Genomic DNA, 19,664 nt, shown 5'->3' with positions numbered 1-19,664 from the left:
CTAACTGGAATGGCTCGCTTCCTCAAATACAAAGTCATAAGGCTCTCCCACTCATGAACTGTAAACTTATCAGAGCTGTCGCCCCTGAAAATAGGAGGCTCCCTAGCGTCTGTCTGCATTACTACTCTAACACTAGGCACTGTCTCCGAACACTGTTCAGCAGACCTAGCACTGTCTGTGTGTGTGTTTCTAAGCATTTGTGTTTCCTGCAGCTTAGCAGTGATTGACTCTCCTATCTTCTCTGCTAACCGAGTAATGAGCATGGCTAACTCACCCACTGGCTGCTCGCTGTTACCCAGCACAGCCCCTTCGCTGATACCTGGCCTGGCCCGTTCTACGTAGCGTGTGGAGGTGAACTGAGGAGTGCCAAATGTGGTCGGGTCTCTAGGTCCTGGTGCTCTGGTGTCTGGTTCCCCGCCCTCTAAGAGCTGCCCGAAACTCCTACCTACACCTAGCCGTAAACCCCCACCCACATCTAACTGGTACCCCCTCTCCATAGCACACTGGCGATCCAAAAGATCCTGATCAGCAATGTTACCCCCACCTACGTATGAACCACCCTCTGCCATGTTCCTACCTCTAACACTCAGATAAAATAAAAAATAAAATAAAAAGGAGAAAAGCTCAATTCATTTAAATAATTGAATCTAGAAATCACTAAGAGATTGAAACAATCACACACAATCAACAAATTCACCAATAGATTAATCACATATGCACAAATCCAGTAGTTTAGATCAATAGATTATTCAATCACATCAACATTAACCTTTTTTCCTTTTTTTTCGTGTGTTTTTCTTCCTTCAGTATATACAAATGTCCTGTTCACAAGCCCAGTCCATGGTAACCACAGCTATGACTGTCCAGTGTCCACACAGCTCAACTCCAGTCCACTGTAACATGAGCGTACAGTCTATAGAAATACCTGAGGACGTCTGGGGCTTGATGACGACAGCAGCCTCCCGCGGCGAGCAACTGATGTCACTCTCAGAATCCAGGAGGGTCACGGCACCAATGTAACGGGGGCAGTCCTATGCTGTTCTATGCTGGTCAGCCTGCTGCACGCCCGTCACTCTCATCGTTAGCTCTGCGTTGTGTTCTATTTTCGGTGGGGTCCCAGGTGTTGTGGGGGGCCCTCAGTCTCTCATCATCATCATCATGATCAAGGAAGGAGCGGGGACACACAGGACTCTATTTGGCCCACCTTGCCATTTATTTTGGTTTCAAACCCTTCGACAACCGTCCAGTCCTCCAGCGGGAGCGGTGTTTCTTACGGACGTGGGGGTCGAAGTTCAACCACTGCCTGGACTCCACTCGTGTGCGTTAGAAGTAGAAACCGTCCACGGGACTCCGATGTAAGAAAGGATAAACAAGTATTTTATCCCACAGCTTGCAGTATCTTCTTACAGGGATACTCAAGGTTACGTTCTCCTCAACCAGCAAAACTGTCCCACGGTAAGAAACACGTGTGGCTCGGCTCGATTGCTGCTTGAGACTCCTCCCACAAAACAAAAATGGCCTCTCCCGCGTTCCCTCTTCCGTGTACCCACAAGACCTCTCTCTTAAAGCGACAGTACACGTATATGACGGTCGTTGGAAAACATACATAAAAGTAAATAATGACATAAAATAAAATGTAGTAAACACAAATAACAGCACACAGACAGGATTTGGTGATATTTCATACTCAAACAAAATAAAATAAAAACATTAATTTTAACCTGGTTACATTAGACTGGCTTGTGTATGTACACGTCTTTTGTTTGCACTCATCTCTGTGTGTGTGTGTGTGTGTGTGTGTGTGTGTGTGTCACCCCGCCTTAGGCGAGTTCAGTGACGGCTCCCAGGAGGCTGGTGGCGTTTACCAGGTATTAGAGATGCCCTATGAAGGAGAGGACATGTCCATGATGATCGTACTGCCTCGGCAGGAGGTGCCACTGGCTGCCCTAGAGCCCATTGTCAAAGCACCTCTCCTCGAGGAGTGGGCTAACAATGTTAAACGGCAGAAGGTGGAGGTGTACCTACCAAGGTGTGAGATACATACACACACACACATACACACACACACGCGCACACACACACACCTGCATACACATCATTTGCCTTCTTTTTTGGAAGAATGTGATTAAAAAGTGTACAGAGGCAGAAGGCTAGGGTCCACCATCCTACATTAGCTTAGATTCAGGGACAAAAGCAAACATCTATGAACAGGTGTGATGCATTTAATAATTTAAGAATAATTATAAAAGGGATAATAATTTATCTCCCTAAGGTTCAAGGTGGAGCAGAAGATAGACCTGAGAGAGACTCTACAGGAGCTCGGAATAAAAAATATATTCACCAAAGATGCTGACCTCTCAGCAATGACAGGTGAGATGAGTACTGTGTAAAAACACCTATAATATGTGTATGCCCGCACACACACACACACGCACACATGCACACATGCACACACGCACTCACGCATTGTTTGACATTCAAGGAATCAGCCACAGAGGTCTGTTGCTTGGCAACAAGCTAATTGGTCAGTGGGTTGTGTGAGGTAAATTGATTTTTTACATAAAAAAACCCTAATGGCTGATAAGACCCTAAATTCTAACTGACTTTATTTAGGAACAGTCAACTGGTAGTAGGTGGCAAACCACATGTCTCACACAAACAAACAAACAAAAACACGCACAAACACATAAGTAGGAACATCCATTACATACACAACTAAAAGCGTGTACACATAGGCACGCTATTGTGTGTACAAATTTGTATATGGAAGTGTACTGTAAATGCACACATTCATTGAATGCCGCACATGTCAACACAAACAGGCTGTATGCAACGAATGCTTGAAAACAAGCATTTAAGTGTATACTTCCTCCTACTCCTTTTCCAACATGTAACAAACAATCTGATGCATATGGAGATCTGTTCACTGAGTTTGATGTGTGGCTTTGTTGATCACTTCAGATTATTGACAATGGCTTATCTGTATGTTATCCATCCATCCATCCATCCATTATCCACACCTCTTATCCTGCTGTTATTTACGTGCTCGAAATAAATCATCACTCATTCGTTCATTCAACACAAGAAAGGAGGAGTGCACAAAATAGTGAAAGGACGAGAGAGTGAGAAAAAGCAAGAGACGGACAGAGGGAACGATGTAGAAAGATAGGAATAAACACCTTGCATCATTAGGCATGTGAAGCTGATCCAGTCTTCCCTCTTCTTGGCTGCAGTGAAGTACCCTCTGGTACTTTCCAAGGTAACCAAGGGAACTGGCAATGAGCGAACAGGTCTGTCGGTGTATGTGCTTTATTGCTTACAGATCCACACAAAACAGTCCACATTCACCCACACGCACATGAACAAACACTCCAAAAACACCTCAGGTAAAATTCATGTACAGACGTGCCCTCCTATACAAAGTCTTTTCTTGTTGATCAGTAATATTGCAAACCAGTAAAAGTACACGTACAACTAGAACTAAATACATGAACACACTTGGCGCAGTTAACTTTAACTTTTTTTCTTTTTCCCCCTTTTTCTCTCCAATTGTACCCGACCAATTACCCCACTCTTCCGAGCCATCCTGGTCACTGCTCCACCCTCTCTGCCGATCCGAGGAGGACTGCAGACTACCACACGCCTCCTCCGAAACATGTGGAGTCGCCAGCCGCTTCTTTTCACCTGACAGTGAGGTGTTTCGCCAGGGGGACGTAATGCATGGGAGGATCACGCTATTCCCCCGAGTTCCCCCTCCCCCCTGAACAGGCACCCCGACCAACCAGAGGAGGCGCTAGTGCAGCGACCAGGACACATACCCACATCCGGCTTCCCACCCGCAGACACGGCCAATTGTGTCTGTAGGGACGCCCGACCAAGCTGGAGATAACACGGGGATTCGAACCGCCGATCCCCGTGTTGGTAGGCAACAGAATAGACTGCTATGCTACCCAGACGCTCAACTTTAACTTTTAAAGTTACAATTAACAGACAGACAGATGGATAGATTGATCGATAGAATACTTAATACATAGGTGTATTCAGAGCTCTTTACCCCTGTTCACCTTCTCCTGTCACGGTTCTCCCGCCTGTGCCCCACACTTGGTTTTTCAACAATATTGTCCTCTTTTAAGAAGGTATAAAAATTTCAAAGAAACAAAAAGGCAGAAAGCTTATGTGTTTCAAGAAACTCCTCTGTGTTGCTCCTAAGGGAGATTTAGACCTGACAGAATTCGTAACCTGCAGGTAGTGAAAAATTGATTTCATGGGATGTGGAATTCAGCTTCAAAATTAAAGCAAAGTGTAGTTTGTTTAAAATACATGAGCACACTTTAAATAAATAACCACTACCCTTCTATGAAACAGATGATCAAAACTGACAGAATCTACAGCTGGAGGAAAGTCTGTATTCCTAATTATTGGTGTAAATTAAGAAAAAGAGATCTTGCTCCTATGATAAGCCTTATGTCTTGCCGCATGTGGATGGTAGTTTATATTAAACTGTTGGGTTTCTTTTAATATTGAGAAGGGGTCAACTCAGAATGTATGTTTGATGGATGTAACATAGAGCAAGAGATAAAGCAGCAGCAGTATATGCCATTAGCAATATCCAAAAAGTCATGCAAAAGTGATGTGATTTTTGCAAGATGCACTAAATATTAGAACACAACATTGAGTAAAGCAAGACCCCCTCTCCTAACAGATATCACAGTTGCTGGATGTTATCTAGTGCAGACTGGTTAGCATCTTATTACCAGAAATTAGTTTTTGATGGTCTATCATTCAGGGCCTTTCCTAAATCTTTATTCCAGATATTTAATCTCAAAGGAGTCTCTGGTCTTTCTTCTTCTTTTCAAGCAGTCCCGATATGACTTGCTCTCAAATGAAGGCTATTGCTTTCTCCCTTTCAACTACTCATCACATGTGCCGTTTGCATATTTAGTTTTATTTGCTGGGATACAAAACCGTTTGATGTTCTGCAACTCAACCAGGACTAATTTAGCCCGTCATGTTTTCTAATGGCATCGCTATATAGGAGGGACTTCCCCTCGGTCACCACCTTGCCATGGTGGAGAAGCTTGCGTGTACCAATGATCCCAAGAGCTATGCCGTCTGGAGCTTGGCTCCTGGTAGGGTCACCCAAGGTGGATAGGTCAAGGGAGAGGTTCCAGACAAAGCGCAATCCAACAAATACCTGGAACTGGTGGAAGATGTCTCCAGGTCACAATGGCAGTGAAGTAGATGAAGGCTGCAACAGAAGGTGGTCCCCAATCATCTTGGTTCTCCATGCCATTGGACTCCAGCCATCCCCTACCAAGGACCGTGTGGTGGCTGCGGGCGCATCAGCCACTCCACATAAAAAGCTGTCACACACAGGCATCCTCCCATTATGCAGCTCCAGGATTGGCCTCTACGCCCACCTGAAGACCCAGAGGGAGGATGGTCATACTCAACCCCTTGTGACCGCCAATTATAATGATGATGACGACAGGAGGGAAAACATAATTGAAATGGGGAGAGTGGTGATTTTAAAGGCAAGAGGCTCTTTAATATGCTTGGTAATCCATAATTTCAGTCAACGAGATCAGCGTCTGCTCAGTTAAAATCCTTCTTCAAGATGATTTATGGCATCAACACTACAGTGGACAGGTCAGAGTTGTCGCATTGTGCAGTGAAAAATATTTCAGGTGAGATGTGAAGACAAAATGTCGGAGAGAAACAGATAAACAGAGCAAGAAAAAGTGTCTGCACATGAGCGTTATCACTTTGCTTAGAAACATGTGCCCGTTGGAGAATGATGTGTTCCTATTACAAGTCCCTTTCTCAAACACACCACACACAAAGCTATTGGCTGATGAAATGCAATGCAAATAAGCAAAATCACATTAAGCGGTCACTGCGGAGTGGCGCCAATCTCAGCATCGACGTTCCATGACTGTCCCAACTTTTATCCAACAAACTGATCCCTAAACAAAGTCACTATATTCATGTCAATTAATAGTTATTGTATTCATGGATAAACAATGCTGCATCAGTGAGAAAGCAAGGATTTCAAGGTCAAGGACCATCATGTTAAATGTGAAATGTAAACCAACACTGGTCACTTTATGTAGGCAGAAATAGACTGCAGTTAAGTGAAACTGTTGATTTTCCATTGGGTCAAGTTAGGAAACAGGTTGTCTTCTTTCTGCTTAGCTGTTCCTATGACTCACTCCCTCATCCTATCACACGCACACACCCTCTTTACATGCTGCTTTTTAAATACGAGTCTCAAATCAATTTAAGATAATTGGGTTTCAGACCATTTTGTAAAAGCAATATTACCTGAGCAGTGTTTAATGATTCAGAAACACAGATGATTAAACCTTCTGAAACATTGGGTTTGTATATTAAGAGCCAAGTTAGAGTCTTTTTTCCACGCTGACTTGGTGGATAACGTCTGCTCGTGTGATTTTTCTCACCCTATATTCTGTACACCCGCATGTACTTGCAACTGCACTGCTGGTGTGCAGGTGACCTTCGTAGACAGAACAGTTTAGACTGTTGAATTGGGCATGTTCAAGCTCAGTTTTATTGCACATCACACTACGCTCCCATCTCAAACAACAGCTGTTCCCAACAGATAACCAGCTCTATGTTGAGTGGTGAGGTGCTGATTTTTGTGTGTGTGTGTGTGTGTGTGTCAGATGGTAAGGACCTGTTTGTGGGGAAGGCAGTGCAGAAGGCCTACCTGGAGGTGACTGAGGAAGGGGCAGAGGGAGCTGTCGGATCAGGTAGACTCCTGTTATGGCAATGATGATGATAATGATGATTATTTTTATTAATGTTTTGTATTAAACTTATTTTAAGCTATCTTTTTCGTAAGTTTTTCTATTTTTCCTCTTTATTTTTATTTATTTATTTATTTTATATTTATTTTATTTATTTCCCCCGCCTTGAGGCAAATTTGTCATTTGTGATATTGGGCTGTTCAAATAAAATTGACTTGACCTGATTTCTATCCCTACCCAGCATTGCTGTATTTCCACATATTTCGCTGAACACCACCCTTGTGTGTTAATGGATGACAGTTTTTGTTGGAGCGCTGTTCCTAAGAGATGTTTCTTTCCTTTCTTGTTGCACTCCCCCCCCCCCCATCTCTCTCTCTCTCTCAGGGATGATAGCTCTTACCAGGACTCTGGTGTTGTACCCACAGGTCATGGCTGATCACCCGTTCTTCTTTGTCATCAGAAACCGGAAGACAGGTGTGTGTGTGTGTGTGTGTGTGTGTGTGTGTGTGTGTGTGTGTGTGTGTGTGTGTGTGTGTGTGTATATGCATGTGCCACATGTATAGGAATACTTGACTGCTGGCAACATTGAATGTTTGTCTATGCCTGTCAGCTCACCTCTCCTCACCCTTCCTCTCTTCTCGACAGGATCTATCCTCTTCATGGGCCGCGTCATGACTCCTGAAGTTATTGAACCTAACGACCATGACTTTGACTCCATGTAATCGCCGAGTTGAGGTCACATGGTATCCCAGCCAATCAGATCCTGACGTCATAAACGCTACCTATCCTCTTGTCATCATCTTCAACCGTGTTTTTATACTCTTAATGAGATTATATGAACCGAATGTTATACAGTATATTATATATTGAAATACATGTCAAATAACGTGACTGTCTTTTGATACTGGAAGCTTTAAACACTTAGGTACAAACATGCAGAGATAGAAAAGATGTAAATATTCCCAAGCGCAAAGGATGGTTTGTACTGTATGAGACATGCATTATGCTGCAGGAGGAGAAAGAACATGCAAAATGCGTGATCCACAGGCCCTCAAAAGTCAGCAGTTTAACACACACAGCCTCACGTGGGCTGTGCACGCTCCGTTTTTCTCTTTTCTTCACACATATTTACTCTCTTACTTCGTGTGTGTGTGTGTGTGTGTATACAATGTGTGTTCCACACTTTTAATCATCCTATATTTTCTTCTGACATTGTGTTGTATATACAGAACATATATATATATATATATATATATATATATATATATATATACACATATCTTTATACATGCACACACTACATATACTTAATATTTATTGCAGACAAATATGTGCAAGACACTTTGCCATTATACAATGAATCATATATATGTGTGTGTGTGTGTGTGTGTGTGTGTATGTATGTATGTATGTATGTATAAAATATGTGTGTGTATACACCAAGGGCTGAAGGAAGAACTAGACCGGATGTGGAAGGTGAAATCCAGAGTAGTCCCAGTGATACTAGGAGCACTAGGGGCTGTGACCCCCAACCTGGGAGAGTGGCTCCAGCAGATTCCAGGAAAAACAGATGAGGTCTCTGTCCAGAACAGTGTGGTCCTAGGAACAGCTAAGATACTGCGCAGAACCCTCAAACTCCCAGGCCTCTGTAGGAAGACACACATCACCCGAAAACGGGGGAGGGATATATATATATATATACATACATACATACATACATACATACATACATACATACATACATACATACATACATACATACATACATACATACATACATACATACATACATACACACACACACACACACACACGCACACACACACATACATACACCGTATTCCCACGTACTACAAGTCACAACAGAGTCGCACTCAGTAAAAAATGTGTTGTGAGGAAAAAAACATATATGCTGCTTTGGTGTATGTCATTTATATGGTGGTACAGTATTGTCACTTGCGTCACAAGATTCCCACACATTCAGTCACAGTGCCATCTAGTCACCTTAGTTGAAAGGCAGTGTATTCGTCTGACAAAATTACATTGTATAAGTTGCTTTGGAATATATGTCGCCGGACAAGCCAGACGAGTAAAAAAACAACGACTTGTAGTCCGTAAAATACGACACGTCTCTGTGTGTGTGTGAATATATATATATATATATATATATATATATATATATATATATATATATATGTTCCAGTCAGTATTTCAGTCATTTTTTTGTTTTACACTAGACAAACGGCTAAAGTGCTGATGATCTAATATGCCTTATCACATGGGAGTTGTTGATTTGGCCCCGGCCGAGCATCTCGCAGGTGAGCGGAGGGGACTGCGTGACTAAGGCGGGTTGCCATGGAGATGATGCGGCCCATGCAGTTGCACTGGAAACCGCTGCACCATTTCAGATGTATATACAGAGAGCAACAGTAACACCAGCTGTATCCAGTCTTTTACTCAATAAAAACATGAATGTGTTCCAGTTACACATGCTGTGTCATTTCTTAATCCACTCGCTAGTATTTATTTGCCCACTGGCAGCATGTTCTCAAGGACATGTTCAGCCAATATGAACCACCAGCGGCTTTCGCAATATAGCTGAGTGATGATCAGAAAGCTATAGGAGCCACATGCTGCTAGATTTGGTGTTGTTTGTGTTGTTTTTAGATGAGGGAAGTGTTTAAATTAAGCTATGGTAAAATATATATAATGACACGGGGCGTGGAACAAACGGGACAGAAAGTCCAGCATGTATTCAGCGCTTCATTAATAAGGGAGAGAGGCATTGCAGCACTCGGCGGTCCATCCAAAACTCAGCTTGCCTGGAGAGAATGTATTGCCAAAGCACGTTGGAGTGGTTACAGACCTGCAACGCATGCTCTCTGCACACAAAACTACACACATATATAGACACACACACCGAAGGACACAATTCATATCTGTAAGATAGGACAGACTAGTTGCGGACAGATGAGACCCGCATGTTTTTTTTCTAATAGCCATCACTTTACAGGAGATGTATTCACTTGTATGCTCCAAAGTTGACTATTAATTCAATTCATTTTCACTGGTAAACATTCACAGCCTTACAGAGGTGACTTGCAGGCTATACATATGTTAATATTATCTTTTATCAAAATATTTACTAGAAACTAGACTGTGAACGTATGGAACTATCCAAAGCTATTGTATAGTAATGTTCCTCAGTCCCAAGGTAAGGCTAAATCTGTCTAAATGTTAAACAATTGCATTATCGTGCACTTTCACTTCACACATACAAACACACACGTGTGTGTGTGTGTGTGTGTGTGTGTGTGTGTGTGTGTGTGTGTGTGTGTGTGTGTGTGTGAAGACAGCCAATAGGAAATGAAGCTTTCAAAAGGCTTAAGACCAAATCTAACCAGTGCATATTTATTTATGCATCTGTCTCTCTCCAGGGATTTGCGGGGGCAAAAACTCAGGCAGAGCGTTAATCTTCCTCTTTGTGGCAGATCCTGTGCTCCATACACTGCACGACCCCAAGAACGTGCCCTTTTTATCAACAGAAAAACACACATCATTAGATGCGTAGGGTTGATGGTGTGTTATGTGCACGTAACCTCACTCACGGTGTAAAATAATTCCCTCATCACCGCGACGATACTTCTTGAAACCTTGTGCGTATCAGTAACACGAACCACCGTGTAACGGGTAACATTTATGGTCATCTGGCACTCAGTCAGCTTAATCTATGTCCATAAACATACTGTCACAGGGCATGCTGGGAAACTCTGCCCACTGGCCCCCAACACACTAGAAACACCGAAACTGATGGAGGTTAAGCAGTTAATTTGTATATAATTATTTTCACTGGCCAATGCGATAGCTATGCCCGATATCTTTATTGCTCCATGGGAGGGATATCAAAATCACCTTCGCTGCTGCTCCCAGCGTCATATCTCAGCATCTCGGAGACACACCTGAACACTGTGTTGCCAGGCAACAAGCAGCCCTTGGCCCCTGTAACCCGCTACTGTCGTTCCACCTGCTGTTCCAGGAACGTCTCTCTCTCACACACACACACACACACACACACACACACACACACACACACACACACACACACACACACACACACACACACACACACACACACACACACAGAGTGGTGTCAGTCTCCCAAAGCAAGTTAACGGGACAGCAGCACTATCTCACGGTGCGTATTAACTGAGCCGCTGCCCTCCATGGGTAACTGTCTGGCTGTGAGGCCAAACCGAGCCATTCAGAATGTGTTAAAAGCCAAGGGACTTCACCAGATCGTTGGGACATGTCAGAAAGGTAAGCCAAAGATGTCTCCTAAATGCATGCTTTGTTGGGCCTTTTAAAAGCCTAGTTTGCTATCGGCCATCTTTACTCGTCAAAAAGAAAAAAAAAGATGATTTACATTCATTTTACATATACTTCAGCTTTATTTGAGCCAAAGTTTGAATTTGCCTCGTTAAAAGGACAGTTAGGTTGAGGATCCTCAACCTAACTGTCAAACGAATTATCCCAAATATTCACGGAAGAAAATAGTAAACCCAGCCTCATATGTTTTTGCACAGTGTGCAAATATTGCAGATCAACCTCGTGCTCTATGAATAATAGAAGCAACAGCATCCAACAATCTCTTGTATACAGGTGGCTATTATGAGCTAACAGCACCTGCTCAGGTGTCCTCTGATCTGCTATGGTAGGTCCAGTTCACTGTAACCCAAACCACTCAGCTCCCCGACAGGGTTTCAGCACACACACACTGCAAATGTGTACCATGGGTTCCCTTACAAGCCGGCTCCCTTCAAAGACGAGATGCATTATTAGTGGTTCCATGAAACAAAACAAAAAAAAACGACAGGAAAGAGGATAATGTGGTTTAAGTTGAAGGTTACCAATTTCTAGAGAATATCTAGATATGCGTTGTGTTTGTGAGAGAAATTCAACTTTGTACCAGCCTATCTTCTTACATCCTCTTTTCTACCCAATCTCCTCTTTCTTCCTCCATCTGTACCTTTCTTTCTTTCTTTTCTTCCCCTCTCTCAGTTCTTCAGGTGTGAATACTAGCAGTGGAAGTTTTCCCAAATCCCACTCCTCCGACTTCTCTGACCTCAGCATCACACACACACCACTCTCTGTGGACCGGAGTCCTGAATCTGGAATCGTAACTACACCTGTGAGTGCCCCCCCCCCCACCAACACACACACACACACACACACACACACACACACACACACACACACACACACACATTCAACCACCTATCCTTATTGTTCTTACATAAGATACCTCCCCATCTCCCCCACAGGGAACCTCCCCTTACCCTCTCTTCACCTCTCTCTTCACTTTGCCCCTTCCACCCTCACGTTGCTCCTCTCCTCTTCATCCTCTTACCTCTCTACTCAATACACCTTTTCCCATCCAATCCCCCCCCCGTTATGTTCCCTCTCACCTCTACAGCCCCACCCCCTGCACAGGATACTCTCCACCTCTTCCTTCCCCCTTTCTCAATTGTCCTCTATCTTTTCTATCTCCTTTTCCTATCCCTACTTCTCCAGTCTGAACTTCATTTCTGCACCAAAGGTCTTTTTGCAAGAAGAGATCACCACCACTTTTCATCCCTCTGTTCTAATGGGTCGTGGGTTGTTTGGGGTGTGTACATAGGCTAGGTGCTAAGGGGTTAGTGGTTTCATTTCTACTGGAGCTGGTTATAGATATGTGTCTGCATGGTGCTGTAAGTTGTTTAATAATAATAATAATAAATCAAACTTATATAGCACTTTTCTAACACTCAAGACGCTTTACAATAAACGGCGGTGAAACAAGACAACAGATGGACATACAGGGGTAGATGGGAAGGGGGGCTACGAGAGGGCGACGTGGCAGCCACACACCATGCCAGCAGTACTCTCCGACTTAAACAGATACAAAAGAGCAAGAAAAACAAAAAACACAGCACTATAGACGTTGATTTTCTGTTTGAAAGCATCAAGCTAATGGGCCTACATGAGATCAAGTGAGATGTACACTATGTGATCCATTGAATCCTGGCATTATCTTAAGATTGTCACTTAACTCTTTCGACATTTTTAAGGCCACGTTAACGTTTCAAATGTGGTCTCGTTTAGGGCTGTAGACTTGCTCACTTTATTCCAGAGAGACTTGAAAACTTCCCTTCCCCAAGAGGGCATTCCAGAGGGAGGGGGAAGCTATGGAGAAGGCTCTGTCGCCCTAGGTCCGGTGCATGGTCCTGTGTGATGGAGACAGGAGGTTGAGGTCAGAAGAGCAAAGGCTGCGGGAAGGAATATGATAGTGGAGCAGGACAGTGACATAGGAGGGGGCCTAGTTATGAAGGGCTTTATGAGTGAGGGGAAGGACTTTGAATTGGATCCGTTGTGGGACAGGGAGCCAGTGGACGTTCCGGAGGACAGGGGTGATGTGGTCATGGGAGTGCGAGTGGATGAGCAGGCAAGCAGTAGCATTCTGGATGTAGTGAAGTTTGTTTTGGACTTTGGATGAGAAAATGCTGTTGCAGTAGTCAATTCTGAATGTGATGAGGACGTGGATCAAGGTTTCAGCAGCTAAGAAGGAGAGTGATGGGTGGAGATGAGCTATAATTTTTTCAGGTGGAAAAAGGCAGTTCTGGTGATTTGATTGTTGTGGTATTCAGAGGAGAGGTCGCTGTTGAAAAGGATTGTGGGTTTGCAAATGTGTGGGGAGGGGGACAGAGTGGAGTTATCGATGGTTATGTGAATGGTTTTGGTAAGGGATTTGGGACCAATGAGGCAGTTGGTCAAGATCCAGTAAGTTATAGTGGTGATGGATTTAGTGGAGATGTACAGCTGGGTGTCAACCGCATACCAGTGGAAGTGGAGACCATGCCGACATATGATGTTACCAAGGGGGATCATGAAAAGGATGAACAGAGGAGGACCAGGCACCGAACCCAGGGGGACGCCTTGGGACAGAGGACCGGTGAAGGAGGCGCAATTGTTGATGCCAGCGAACTGTTTGGAAGATATAACTTTAGCCAGGAGAGGGCAGTACTGGTGATGTTGAGGGAGGATTCAGACGGGAGACAAAAACGGTGTGGTTGATGGTGCTGAAAGCTGCAGTGAGGTTGAGGTGGATGAGAATGCTGAGGTGGCCAGAGACTGCAGAAAGGATGAGGTCATTAGTGACTTTAAGGAGGTCTGTTCCTGTGCTGTGCTGTGAGCAGAAACCAGATAGACATGGTTCAAACAGGTCGTTGAAAATGAGGTGAGCTTTGAGTTGGGAAGAAACAACACATTTCAGTATTTTTGACAGAAAGTGGAGATTGGAGATGGGCAGGAAATTGCTCATAGTATCAGGGTTGAGTCCAGGTTTTTTGAGGACAACAACCAGTTTAATTATATGGGGGACTGAACCAGAGCTGAAGGAGGAGTTAATGATTTCTGTGATGGGTGAGGAAATAGCTGGGAGACAATCCTTAACAAGATTGGGCGGGATGAGATCCAGAACACAAGTGGAGCTTCTCTTTGCTACCGTTGTGCTGGACAGCTCCATTGGGGACACAGGGGAGAACTTTCAGTCTAACCTTGCACTTGCAGTTAATTTTCTATGGGTTTAACATTTTGTGTTTTCCAGAAAAAGAAAAAAACATTTGTTAATGATCAAACTGATTTTACAACTGGTGTAATGAATAGACATAGCATTTTTTGCTATATCTAGGAAAACGGCATTGGTGACACTAGCCCTTCATAAACTGTACAGCAATGGAATGCTGTTAGCTGATCACCAGTTTCATTAAAGTAGCCTACTTATTTCCCTGCAGTATTCAAAATATGCTCATAAGTCATGAGCACTTTATCAGTTCTGTCCTTCGGATAGAATTTGCTTGTAAAAGATAACACTTGGGGGTGGCACATGGCGCAATGTTTAGCGGAGTCGCCTCACAGCAAGAAGGTCCTGGGTTTGAGCCTCGGGGTAGTCCAACCTTGGGGGGGTTGTCCCAAGTCGTCCTCTGTGTGGAATTTGCATGTTCTTTCAATGTCTGTGTGGGGTTCCTCCATGTGCTCTGGTTTCCTCCCACAGTCCAAAGACATGTAGGTCAGGTGAATCAGCTGTACTAAATTGTTCCTAGGTGTGAATGTGTGTGCGTGCGTGGGCCCTGTGTTGGACTGGCGGCCTGTCCAGGGTGTCTCCCCGCCTGCTGCTCAGTGACTGCTGGGATAGGCTCCAGCATTCCTGCGACCCTGAGCAGGTTAAGCGCTCTGGATAATGGATGGATTGATGAATGGTAAAGGGCTGGGTGGGGGTGGAGAGGACAGCAGAGCTGGTCAGGCTGCTGTAGATGGTGTCAATTTTAGTTGGGGAGAAATGGAAGGGAAGAGTTTCACTTGTTAACTGTGAAGGAAATGGAGGTATTGTCACTGGGTTTGATAAGTTTGCTTATTGTGGAAAAGAGAGCCTTGGGGTTGGTGGAGCCAGTGTATAAGGAGTGAGTAGTAGCTGGACCGGGCTGTGATGAGAACGTCTTTGTATTGTTGAATGTATAATTCAAGTAGGCTTGGAGAGGCCCTGCTAAACCAGTTTTCTTGCAAAGTCTTTCGAGCCGGCACTTACAGAATTTCATTTGATGGCGTTCAGGAGTATACCAGGGAACTGGGCGTGTGGATGAGACCATTTTTGGTTTTAATGGGGAGAAGCTGAGCAAGACAGGAAGAGAGGGAGTCATTATAATAACTGACAAGATCAGAGGGATTATCAGACAGCAGGGGAGGGGAGGCAGATATTTTACTATTTTTCTGTCAAGAAGTAGTGTCCGACGGAAGAATTTTATCCCCTTGTCTTTTACAATCTAAATTCTGGTGGGTTTGGACAGAGTTAGAATATGAAAAACAACTATTAGTTTCACTTCCTATCATTTTGTTCAATCCATGTCTCATTAGTCTATGATCATAAAAGTGTGTCCTTAGTAATTTGGTACTTCCCATCAGGAGTGGATTAGATTTGATATGGAGGGAAATTAGTGTAGCATTAATCACTTCTTCTTAGTAGCCTTGGTATCTTATATGCCAAGCGTGCAGGGAGGGATTTGATACCTGTTAAAAATAGCTTTTATGTAATGTCAGTGAGAGAGCTGAATTAGAGATATAATATATATTATATAAAAATGAGAGAGAGAGAGAGAGAGAGAGAGAGAGAGAGAGAGAGAGAGAGAGAGAGAGAGAGAGAGAGAGAGAGAGAGAGAGAGAGAGAGAGAGAGAGAATGAGAGTGTGTGTGTGGTCTCAGTTAAATAACCCTGTTTTTAACACAAGTGATTCGTACTTGAATGCATGTCATTCAGTGGCCATTTTGAGGGAACCTCTCAGCAGGAATGTTGCTATGAGTTAACCATTTTAATTTCAATTGCGATACAAATATTACAGTTTAACTGGTTTTAACTATGGTCCTGATAATTCCAGCTCTGGTCAAACTATGTGTCATATTAATCGAGTTTGTATTGCACCAAATCAATAATTAAACTAGTTTGACCCTAAAGTACATCTATTATTCTAGTGTTTAATTTCCATTTTCACTACCATTTTTCATCACATTCTCATCTTTCTTTCTGTATCTCGCCCACCAGTTACCATCTAGCCGGTGTCGGTTCGTGCAGTGGCATCACTTGGAGCAAAACGATGTCAGGGGAGACCAGCTGACCTGCCCTCGGGTCAGAAAAGGTCAAGTACAGGAACCACCACTGTGACTTTCCCACTTTGATACTCAGCATCTGCAGTGAAAATACTGTGGGTGCTTACTTTTTGCTGCAAATTTTTCACAGCTCATCTAACACGTGCTGAAAACCACCAGGGAATTTGGCAAACTGATGTTTGAGAAATTTTTTTTTTATTTCTTTCATTTATATTTTTAAGAACTTTTGAAAAACAAAGAAAACTGGCATAAATCGGTTGTAGTGTTCTTCGGTACAAAAGTGGAATGGATGAGATGAGGTGTGTATTAGCTATAACTGGACAGTAATTAGTAACTGACTGCAAGCGGTCTGCAGTGAAATTAAGAGTAAAAAAAGTTATGATTGGATTTGTACAATTACACACTATCTTGCTTAGTGCAAAACAACAAGAGATAAAATAGCAAAGAATTAGAAGAAGATTTTTTTTCCTCTTCGAATGCTGCCACAATCCTTGCGGAGGCAAGCATAACAGCATTCTTTTCACCGATGTCAAGGTTACCATGATGTCAATTTTTGATGATGTCATCAAACAGGGCCATCAGAAGAGGAACTGTTTCTAAGAGAGGGGCCTGGTATCCAGTTAGAGAGAGGCAGGAGGAGGAGGAGGGGGCTAGATGAGGAAGAGCAGAGATGGGAGCAAAGGCTGCAAGAAAACTGGGAAAACTGTTTGGTGAGCAAAGTGTGTGTTGTGGAGCATGACAGCAGCCTAAAGTGATGTATTGCAATTGCTGTCATGAAGCTGGGGGAAATGTCTGTCCAATACAGAGAGAGAGAGGTGGGCTAGAAGAGAGAGAGAGAGAGATGTCTCGACTGTCAGCCTCATTCTTCCTCTGTTCTCAGGAGTTGAATCTGTCCTACCAGGACTTGGGAAGTCCTTTCCAGCAGGAAAACTTTTTAAAGATCCTTCGACGGCTGATCCGAGTGGAGAATCTACAACTGGTTGACAACTCCCTCACAAACCTGAGTTCAATACGTCTGCCAAGGTGGGCGCTAAAACTACCCACAATGTATTGTGAATACTTTGACTCAGGTCAGAAAAATAACTACAAGCTGCATACATACTATGATCGACCCACCAAAGAGGTAAACACGACTGCAAAAGTCAGGAGTTTCTATGATCCTCAGGTTGGCTTGATGTCTCTAAAGGGCGAGAAAAGAAAAAAGGTGGCAAGCAGGAAAGTCGTTTAATCAACCGATGGGGAAAGTAATGTTCTTATCAGGCGTTTTATTATGTTCACGTTTTGTAAAATAATATCTTTGTCTGCACTTTTGGTCAACTTTAAGTAACTCCAGTTTCCAAGTGTTGATGCAGGAGCTTAGAAAGAGCTACTGAGGGCATCTCCCCACCCAGAGAACACCACCATACCACCTCCACCACCACATGGGAGCACATAGCACAACAATCACTTTTTTGTATAACTCTTACAAACGTTTGCTCCCCTGTGTGACTGTGATGTGTCAGGTTAACAGCTGTCGTAAGAAATGAAAGCAGAGATGAGGTGTGATTTCCTCTGGGCAGGTGCCGGATCCTGAACCTGCACAGAAACCACCTGGTGTGTCTGTGCCAGCTGCCAAAGCTCCCAGCGGTGGAGCACCTGTGCCTCTCTGAGAACGCCATCGGCTCCCTGAGGGGCCTCAGGGCCCTGGGGGACACCCCACTTCGATCCCTCAGCCTTACCCGCAACCCCGTCACCTTCACTCTGGATTACCGTGCACGGTGAGAAAGGATGCGCTTGCATTTACATTAAAAGTATAACCCTTAAAGGACCATTTCTTTTTTGTTTTGTTTTTTGAACAACCCGGGTCTTATTTTCATAGTTTGTGCCATTGTGTGTAGTTATATTTTACTCTCCGGCTTCCTTGTGGAGATCTGGGAAACCGGACCACCGCTGGACTCAAGCTTTACAACGGCATCTTACGGGCCCATGGAATACGAATAAGTCCTGTACCCGTCTGTCAACAACAAAACAAAACATTTAGACTGTGCACATCAGACCGTGTATGATGGTTACCGTTACCTACAGCAAGTAAAGTAAAGTTGAACCAGGAAGTTACTCAATTATGTGATTGGCCATTGTTGATAATATTTGACTTTTCCGGTAGTTACTTCATCCTCGTTAACACTTTTATCCCCCCCCCTCCTCCTTCTTCCTTTGTTCTTGACCAATTACCCCACTCTTCCGAGCCGTCTTGGTCACTACTCCACCCTCCTCTGCCGATCCGGGGAGGGCTGTAGACTACCACATGCCTCCTCCGATACATGTGGAGGAAGCGCGTGGGAGGATCACGCTATTCCCCCCAGTCAGAACCCCCCACCCTCACCAGGCGCCTCCAACCGACCAGAGGAGGCGCTAGTGCAGCGAGCAGGACACATACCCACATCCGGCTTCCCGTCCACAGACACGGCCAATGGTGTCTGTGGGGACGGCCGACCAAGCTGGAGGTACCGAACCGGTGATCCCAATTAAAAGGTCCAACTTTCAATCCCCGTGTTTGCTCCTTTTGGTTCGCGCCTTGGTCGACGCGCTTAAACAACAGAGTCCACGAGTTCCTTCTTTCGTCATATTTATTTCCGTTCTCAGTCAGACACCACCGCAATACATTGTTCTTGCTTTCTAAAGCAACAGTTGTTCTTGCCAGATGATAAGCGGTGCAGACATCAAGACATCAATAAAAAGGGGAAATTTACCGTCTTTCAGCGTTATTTCAGCAGTCATAAAACCGTGTGGCTACAAAACCAAAAGAGCACACGTACCTGCCAACTCTGCCCGTAGATACCGCCTCCAATTAGCGTCCCCCTCAATCATCTGGCTGACTGGGGAGTGTCAGCCTCAGTCGGCTAACTGTCAAAGCGGCTGTCAAACGGGAATGTCCACCCTGCACTTCACCACAGCAATTAACACGAACCCAAATTTCGTTTTTTTTAAACATAATTCATCAAATCTTCAGAATCATAAATTTGGCTTCAACACCCATGTTGGTAGACAGCGGAATAGACCGCTACGCTGCCCGGACGCCCTTCGTTCACACTTCTAAATGTGTGGTTTGGATCTGCACCATGACGCTGCTGGGTAGGATATTGTAACGTGCATGGATAAGTAGACACGTTGGCCGCTGGCTGACGGGTCGGACCCTTTGACCGAGCGGTTAGCGACGTCTCCT

At 44.1% G+C, this 19,664-nt stretch overlaps 1 protein-coding gene across 1 annotated transcript in view; it reads left to right on the top strand.

The window, feature by feature from the left end:
* serpini1 (serpin peptidase inhibitor, clade I (neuroserpin), member 1) overlaps positions 1 to 8,472 on the top strand; it is a 31,779-nt gene extending 23,307 nt beyond the window's left edge. Inside the window, exons 5-9 of the mRNA XM_056283922.1 lie at positions 1,825 to 2,029; positions 2,273 to 2,370; positions 6,687 to 6,773; positions 7,155 to 7,244; positions 7,416 to 8,472. Of these exons, the coding sequence (XP_056139897.1) occupies positions 1,825 to 2,029; positions 2,273 to 2,370; positions 6,687 to 6,773; positions 7,155 to 7,244; positions 7,416 to 7,492 (557 nt within the window). The 3' untranslated portion in view covers positions 7,493 to 8,472. The remainder of the gene's footprint in view (positions 1 to 1,824; positions 2,030 to 2,272; positions 2,371 to 6,686; positions 6,774 to 7,154; positions 7,245 to 7,415) is intronic.
* Positions 8,473 to 19,664: the final 11,192 nt, after the last annotated feature.

This window comes from Lampris incognitus, chromosome 7 (genome assembly GCF_029633865.1).
Source record: "Lampris incognitus isolate fLamInc1 chromosome 7, fLamInc1.hap2, whole genome shotgun sequence".
NCBI classification, from domain to species: Eukaryota; Metazoa; Chordata; class Actinopteri; order Lampriformes; family Lampridae; genus Lampris; species Lampris incognitus.
This window is presented reverse-complemented; position numbering and strand designations above follow the sequence as displayed.